Source organism: Apteryx rowi, unplaced genomic scaffold (assembly GCF_003343035.1).
Source record: "Apteryx rowi isolate R43461 unplaced genomic scaffold, aptRow1 scaffold_168, whole genome shotgun sequence".
Taxonomy (NCBI): domain Eukaryota; kingdom Metazoa; phylum Chordata; class Aves; order Apterygiformes; family Apterygidae; genus Apteryx; species Apteryx rowi.
Window position 1 is genome coordinate 1713435 of NW_020447952.1, and position 8485 is coordinate 1721919.

General features: G+C 45.0%; 1 protein-coding gene and 1 long non-coding RNA gene across 16 annotated transcripts in view; both read left to right on the plus strand.

Moving 5' to 3' along the window:
* ATXN2 (ataxin 2) overlaps positions 1–3074 on the plus strand; it is a 47143-nt gene extending 44069 nt beyond the window's left edge. For 12 of the 15 annotated variants that reach the window (XM_026060287.1, XM_026060289.1, XM_026060295.1 and 9 more), the window contains one exon: positions 1406–3074. In XM_026060287.1, coding sequence (XP_025916072.1) covers positions 1406–1609 — 204 coding nt within the window. In that variant the 3' untranslated portion in view covers positions 1610–3074. The remainder of the gene's footprint in view (positions 1–1405) is intronic. The other 3 variants (XM_026060288.1, XM_026060302.1, XM_026060292.1) reach the window with 1 other exon arrangement.
* Positions 3075–3980: 906 nt separating this feature from the next.
* On the plus strand, positions 3981–6270 carry LOC112963371. The gene is made up of 2 exons (XR_003252579.1): positions 3981–4246; positions 4356–6270. It is a non-coding gene; the product is annotated as an uncharacterized LOC112963371 (long non-coding RNA).
* The last annotated feature ends 2215 nt before the right edge of the window (positions 6271–8485 follow it).

The window sequence follows — 8485 nt, forward strand, 5'->3', positions numbered from 1 at the left end:
CAGTTGGATTTCCCCTGAGGTTATCAGACGGATCTCGAGCTGTTAGATATCTCACTTGAGAAACAGTATTTTAAAAATCATTACAAAGTACTGTCATCTCCCAATCTGCAAAGCGTTTGAGCCACAGCAGAAATTGTTATCCACTGTGTGTCTGTATTAAATACAGCTGCTATATGAATAGCTGCTTTATAATTATGGCTGCTGTAATAGCAGGTTCATCAAAGCAGAAATGGTGCTGATCCTGAAAGATGTTTCYGTTTCACAGCCTTATCTTCTAAAACTTTTTTAGAACAAGAGTAAGATTTGAATTGCAGTTCCTGCCTTAAAAAGCTTCTTGAATGCTATTAATAATTAATTTTGAGCCTGATTTAAAAATTTCAGGAATGTCTGTGATGACTCAAATAAGAGACTGCCCTTTTGTCTTTAAAAAATAAAATTGTAGCCCTACCTGCTACTTGTCTTTACTGGCACGTGAGACCTGTGAGGCTGCAGTTATGGCACCGTAGTGCTCTATTAATGGGATAAGGTAGAAGGACAAATCAAAACTTTGATACAACTGCGTTTTTTTCGAGACAGACCCACTTGACAGCTCTGAGTTCCTTAATGTTTTATACTTTTAAGAAACTAGTGCTTACTGGATTTTAAAGCAAAATATTGACAATCTAGTCATAAACTGTTCTTTCTGAGCTGAAGAAGCCAACTGACAAGACACTGAACTTGTTTGCCAGAAGGTGATCAGCCATAGGAAAGATTAATCTCCTTTTTCCACCGAGACTTGACTATGATTGCTTAGATTACACAAGGACATAAAATATGATGAGCTTAACTGGAAACAGAACAAAGCTGACCTAACAATATTAAGGGATGAAATCACTCATCTTAGAGTGACTGCTTAGATGAAAGATAACGTGGGCACAGGTCACTGGAGAGAGCGGTTTCTAGGGCAGGGAGCCGTGAAAGCGTGTGGGGTTGTGTAATAAATGAGAAGCTGAGAAGGGGATGCCAGACTTCTAGTGCGTGTCAGTGCATCCTCTGCATAGGAAGTGCTTTGATCTGTTACTAACAATAATATTTTGAAGATTTGTTGCTGGGCTTTTTTTATTATTATTWTTTTTTTTATATCCCACCTTTTAATGCTGGTAGTCTCTCCCAGTGCCCCYGGTCAAATTGCTAGAGTTGAGAACGTTACTCAGAGCCAGCAGTAGGGATTTGAGCCTTTTTTTTTAATTATTATTTTTTGCTTTAAGATCTCTGACTTAATCCCTATTTGTACTCTTTAGCTAATCTGTTTAAAATGGAGTAAATCTCTGGATTTACTGCTACAGCTGGAGAAAACTTGATAGTCATGTGGCCAGGAGTGATGCCTCCTTGTGACCATTTCATACTAAAGAGCTCTTTGTTGCAGGCTCATGTACAGTCAGGAATGGTTCCTTCTCACCCAACTGCCCATGCTCCAATGATGCTAATGACGACACAGCCACCTGGTGGTCCCCAAGCCGCCATCGCTCAAAGTGCACTACAGCCCATTCCAGTCTCGACAACAACACATTTCCCCTATATGACGCACCCTTCAGGTGAGGAGTGTGTGCCTGGGAGACCTGCACCTTAACTGAGCCAGGTCGTATTAGTGAGGAAAACTGTATGAGCCAGATTTTGGGAAAAGGAGAACCAAAAAAAAAAAAAAAAAAAGCCTGAAAATGTCCTTTTACAGTGGCAGACTGCTGAAAGCGGACTGTTTCTGCGTTTAGCATTTATACTTTGCCAGCCCAAATGCAGGCCTAGCTATGTTTACGAGATTTAGCTAACTTAGCAAAGACTTTGCATAGCTGAATTGCAGAAATGGATAACTGTGCAGACACTGGCATTGTGGGACTGTGTTCTTCCAGGTTTTGCCTTGGGGGTTGGACTGCGTAGCCTGTTTTTAATGATCCGGGGTTTTATTCAATTTAAAGTGATTGGTCTTGAGGATAGGAGTGAAGATATTGCTGAAGGGGTAGGACTGTTAGACTTCTGAGAGCTGAAGTAAAACGGCATTTGAAGTCTGTTCTTTAATTCAGAGCAACATTCTGCAGCTTTTACTTTTGGGGAAAAGTAGATGCTATATGACTTTTTTTCCACGTTAAATTTAATTCTTACCTAGGTTTCTGTATTATTTTTTTCCAAACAGCCTCTGAACTCTTGTAGTGATCTAGATACCTGATTTTGTGTCTTGGGGGATGTGTGAGGAGAACAAGGATGCTTTCTGAGGGTTTAGGTAGGAAAACAAAAAAAAAAGGACATCTTAATATGCAGGGCTTTGGTTTTTTTCTTTTTTTCTTTTTMTTTTTTTAAAAAGGAAGTTCAGCTCAGTAGTTGTCCTGTGACCACTTTACTAGCAAACTGTTGTGTGGCTTGCCAATTTATTATTTACATTTGAACTTTTTTTTTACAGTACAAGCCCACCACCAACAGCAGTTGTAAGGCTCATCTGGAATAACTGAAAGGCTGGATACCTTTTATAGGCCAAATACCCTCCTTCTACTGCTTCTGCCAACTGGAAGCACAGAAAACTAGAATTTCATTTTATTTTGTTTAAAAAAAAAAAATTGATTTCTTGTAACATCCACTAGGAATGCTAACAGTTCATCTTGCAGTGGGAGAGATTCGGACTGAGTAGAGGCATTTAGGAACTTGTGGGCTATTCCATAATTCCATGCACTGTATCTGAGTCCTGCAAATGCCCCAACTCTGCTTGCTGAAAACTGGAAGTTATTTATTTTTTAATGACCCTTCAAAGTTATGAACTCATCAGCTAGCAAAAGAAGTAACAAGAGTGATTCTTGCTGCTATTATCACTAAAAATCAAGACTTGGAGATCCCTTTTACTTCTAACTAAACTTGAAACAGGTTCAGTAAAAGAAAAAAAATTCTAATCGTCAAACTGATGAATTATTATTTATAAATCACGTTTGATGAGATGATCACTATCGTGAGACAGTGATGTAACTTTTAAGTTAAGAAAACTTTTACTTTGTAGATAATATAAAATAAAAACTTAAAAAAAATTAAAAAATAAAAAAAGTTTTAAAAACTGATCTGCTTAGYGTTTGTGTCTTGTGTTACCAGCATCTTTCTTTAATGTGTTTTCCAGCTTTTGATCCAATTTGAAAGGAATGCTTTGTTTAGAGCCAGGCTTTGCAGTATGTTGTGGTGGGGTTTTTTGTGGGTGGGTGGGTGAGCTCTTTTTGTTTTTTCTCCAGTGAAACCAAATCAGTGGTGTTTGACTTGCAGGACCATTGCAAAAATAAGTCGAAGGTTTCAAGATGGAAAGTTTGGTGTGGTTTGGCAATCGCCACGCATTTTAACTGGTTTCTTGCATTCACATCCCTTTGCTAACGCCTTAAGCYTTAGCGTCCCGGCTGGTGTCTCCCAGGAGATGGGTCGCGTGCTAGGCCTTGATGCTTCAGATGGTAAAACTGTGTAAGGCAGCAGTGCTGCTGGGAAAAGGAAGAAAATGGGATAAGCACTACTTAATGAAAGGACTGGGAAAATGGTGGGGAAGATGATAGGAGAAAGTAACAGACTCTCACATCATCAGTAATACGCAGGCTAGTCCTCACCGCGTATAAAACGCTGCGGTCTTCCTCCCCGTTCTGCATGGCGCATGCACCCTGAAGCGGCGCGCCAAAAGATGACGCTGGCTAAACTGGATTCTGATTTAGTTGCATTTCAAAGGCAAGTCACACTGTTGTATATGCAAGTTTTTGTGGACAGCAGTTGACAGGTTACACTGCGGCTTGGAGAGGAAATGTRGGGGAATACAAGTAACTTTAGTAGCTTCTTAGTCCTTTCAGAGCAACACAGTGTAGTAAAATGTAACTGATTTATACAAGTAAATCCCGGTGGGCAGTAGGGGGCATAAGACCTTTACAAACCGTAATGGTAACTTTGAATAAGACTCCTTGTATGTGTCTTCTGAAAAGAATCAACTTGCTCGCATGGGCTATCAAGCTTTTATTTAATTTCTAATAGACGGTTTCTGTCTTTTAGCAGCTGTTAATTCAGTATCTATTAAAATAGTATCCAAGCATCTGGAGAGACTCAGACTAAATATTAAAAGTGAGAAACAAATTCTAGAAACAGTATAAGAGCAGATTTTTTTTTAATATTATGGTAAAATTGCATTATTTAAGAATAAGTTACTTGTACAGTACATACAGAAACAATATATAGAAAACCTACTATACAAGAAAACTTTTCTGTGCAGGTGAAAAGTAGAACTTCCAACAGAATAGTCTGTTACCCCAACAAATTTGTTGGTTTTATACTTCTTAAAAACTGAGTTAAAGAATGCACAGTAGAACTTTTCTGAGCAGGTGAAAAGTAGAACTTCCAACAGAATAGTCTGTTACCCCAACAAATTTGTTGGTTTTAATCTTCCTCTTAAAAACTGAGTTAGAGAATGCACAGTCGACTCCCCCACTGCTGGTGGTTGTTGGCAAAGGTTATGGTCTGTTCAGATAGAACAAGCTTAAATTTAATTTTGGAATACTGTATTCAAACCTGTTAGTCAAGATTTCAAGGCTTTATATGCTTGTTAAAGTAAAACTGCATTGGTTGTATGACAGCAGCGTTCTGTGGTCCAAAGACTATGAGAAACAAAAAGCCGCTGCCCAGATCCTTTACAGCTGTGCTGGTGCGTGCAAGGGGGTGCTGCAAACAAATCGGCTTTGGCTCGGGCTGGGCTGCCATGATTTTATCATGGTTTTGGCTTTGGCCTCTCCCTGGACCTGGACCTGGACCTCTTCCTACAGGATTTGTTGGAAAATAGTGTGAAGCAAAAACAACCCATGAGGTGACGGTGTCAGTGTTTCGGTGACCTGCTCCGTCCCATTCCATTGGGCTGGGATGATGCAGCTGGTGGAAAGGGAGAAGGGATTAAATAATGCTTCACGCTCACGTCACAAACTTCTTTGGAGCCTGTCCACCGCAAGGGCCATGCAAGAGCCGCAGATGGGAACGGTCTGTTTGTCAGCAAACAAATACTTTTCTAAGCATAAGATGGAGTTGAGGGAGGGAAGTTTTGTCTGGACCTGGGCTAAAGATTTAGTAAGTCTTAGGTTACCTGCTAACCAGGTTCCCRTTGTGATACGCTAGACAGCGAAGGCACTACCTGTTGTCTTACATCTTCGTTGTCCAAAGTAACTGCCCTGAGTCGGTCTAAAATCAGGCTTCCTTCCCTCGCAGCCTGCTCCGCGGGGAGGCTTAGACATTTCCAGGTTCCAGCCAGAGGCGCAGAGCGGTGTCCAGCCGCGTCACAGCTTGGTTACGTTGCGCTCTACGCTCATGAAGTCAAGTTTATATTCAGGGCTAAGGCACGAGCCGAGACCTCAGTAGTCAGATCAGGCTTTCTCAGTGCTACACCCCTGCCTCCTTCTCCTCCGAGGTAGCCCAGGAGGTGACGGCAACTGCTGCGTGCAGCAGGCGAGGGGTGCAGGAGGTCACAGTCCCCCTTGGTTTTCCATCCTCCCACAGCTAAACACTGAAGCAGCTATCCTGAATATTTYGTAAATGTGGATAAAAGCACATGTGGGCCAGAGAACTAAACCTACTTATTTCTTCAAGTAACCAGAAGAATATAAAAATTCTTTCAAGTTGCTTATATTCCCCTGGCTTAGTGGCCTTTGCCCACTACTGCAATCAAGAGCACTGTACGTACTGAGCTAACTTTCTGAACTGCGTCTGGCAGGGGGAAAAGGCAGGAGCACACGGCAGCCTCCAAACTGCCTCGCGAGCCAGATACTTTCTAGGAGAAACATGACTCCATGCAGCCATCCAGGAGCTGGGGAAACGGCCTGGAAAGCTGCCGCGGGCGTTCCCGGAGGGCCGGGGCGAGAGAGCTGCCAGCCCCGTACGGCAGAGGGGCGAGGAAAGCTGCCGGCTTTGGCAGAGCAGGCGCTTGGCTGGGGAAGAGCGAGATAGGGAGAAGGTGGAGCTGGACGGCCGGAGCAGGCGAGCAGCAGCGCTGGGTCGGGTTGGACGCGTTCACTCCTGCAGAGCCCGCGTGGAGCAAGCGAGCCSCTCGGCACGCCGGGGCTAGCAGCCGAAAGGCCCCGGGCTAATTTTGCAGTACGGTTTGACAAGGAAGTGACAGCAATTTAATGAAATAATTAGAGCAACTTTCCCGCTGCTCCCGGGCGGGCAGAGCTGCAGTTCGCAGCCGCTGGAGTTTGTTTGCACAGGGGAACTGGCTGCCTGGGTGATAATGAACCCAGTGCATGTTTTACCAATCAGGCACAGCAATTTCCATTGAAACCACCAGAAACCCCTTGCAATTAAACTGCAGGTTAAAAACACCGCATGTGTGTGCATGTTTAGTGGCTGGCACTCGTACAATAAGGCTCAGGGTGCCAAAGCAACCCGTCCCAGCAGCAGCAGCAGCAGCAGCAGCAGCAGCAGCAGCAGCAGCAGATTTATTTGGCGAGGGCTGCGACCAGCGATCCTTTTTCCCAGCCCTTTCCTCGGGGCAGGTGCTCTGATCACAGGCCGATGGGGGCCAGACTGCCTCATCTTCTGGGGAAAGGCTCGGCTGAACGCGGCCACGCTGCAGCCCCGGGGCCCGATGCGGCCCCGCGGTGCCGTTGAACCTCACCGTGCTGCAGTGCGGGGAGCGTTTCCCCGGAGCGCCGCCGCCTTGGAGCTCAGCAGAGCTTTGCTCCAGAGCAAACGGCGCAGGGACCCGCATCCCAACCCGCCAAGGGTCTTATGCTTCCTCCCCTTCCCCTCGCCGGCTGTCTGTAAGTGCAAGACCCTGGGGCCTCCTACATTAGGAATGAAGGGACCTGACTTGCTTGGCAGAAGCCAGCCCTGGCTGTACGCTCCTGTTTTTTGGTGCAAGGGGACCCTGCTCATGCCTGCAGTCTTTGTTCTGGTTTTAGGAGGGGAAAAAATAAATAAATGCTGCAGATGTGGCCAAAAAGCTTCAGCAGAGGACGGGGGGGCGCTTTGCTTCTCCCGCAGCCTCTCTGCATACGGCAGCCCTGGACTTGACACTGTCCGGTTCAGTTTTCTCTTACACCTCCCGTCTCAGGCCATGCTGCAGAAGGGGAGGAAAAAAATAATAATAAAATAAAATAAAAATAAAGCGGCTCCTGGCCGGCTTCTGGCTGTGAGCTGCTTTGGTCCTGCCTGGGCTGGGCGAGCGCCGTCGCTACATCTGCCCTTCCTGGCACCCTTCAGCAAAACAGCCCTTACATTCCTGACCGTGGGAAGAGCTTGGCTCCGCGGCATCTTGCTGAGAACCCGGCACACGCGGCTAAGGCTGAACTTCATGTAGAGGCCGATGGTTTTTTTTTTTTTTCCCCCCCCCCTTTCCTTTTTTTCTTGGCCCCGCGGGCAAAGCTGGAAGTCGCTTGCTGCCTGCGAACATCCCCTCGCCAATGTTGCAACGGCTTCAGCCCCTTCCTTATTCTTAAAAATAACGGCAGCTTCTCAAAAGCGGCTTGCCTGCCCGGTGCCGGGTGCCGCGAGGTCACRGCATGGAGGGCATCATTTACTTATTTATGTATTTTTCTCTCCCCTGGGAACCTGAACACATCAGCAGTAGCTTAATTTTCTCACCCCCTGGCTCGCTCAACCTTTGCGCCTGGCTGTGCATACAACCAACGTCCCTCCGGAAAGCCGCACGCAGGCCACGGCATTAAAGTGCCTGCTGTATCCATAATTACAGCTTAGAAGTGCCAAACCATAACCCTCGCCTGAGTAAGGCACAAGAAAACGCAGTTCATGGGAGCCAACCCCCCCCCCCCCCGCTGCTTGCCAGCAGCCTTTTGCATAGCTTTAAATATCACCATACCCCCAGTATTAGTTAAACAGTGTTTTAGAAAAAGGTAAGCAAGAGCAGGGGTGGGCGGATGCCTGTGCTGTAAGAATCAACTCGAGGTTAAAAAAAGAAAAAAAAAAAAAATTTTGCAGGAAAAAAATTCACTTTAGACTCGTGCCTTAAAAAAAGGAAAAAAAAAAAAAAGCCTCCATCACTGGGATGAATTTTTCGCTGTGAAGAGATGTCAGTCTTCGCGTTAGTCCTCAACTAGTTACATTATTAACAAGGGACAAGTTAGTGTTCACCTCTTAATTAGCAACGCTAATGGGTGTAAGTACGTACGCCTTTTGCTGGTGCAGGGAGCGACTGCAATTGTGCTAGTTTTTTCTTAAAAAAAAGCAAAAAAAAAAAAAAAGCAAGAAAAGCCAGTTTTCTCCTTATCTAAAAAATAAAGAACAAACTCTTATAGCTAATGTAATCTTTGCATGACCCAGAGCTCAGCTCCGGTAGTTCTGCATTTCTCTGGCGGGTTTGTGCAGCGGCAGCACATTCGCGGTGCGGGAGGAAGTGGCTCTTCCCTGCCGCGGCACAGCCCCGAACCAGCAACTTGTCGAAGAACTTATAATCCTCTTTTTTTTCTTTTTTTTTTTTTTTTTTCTTTTTCTTTTGCTATTTCTGTACTTA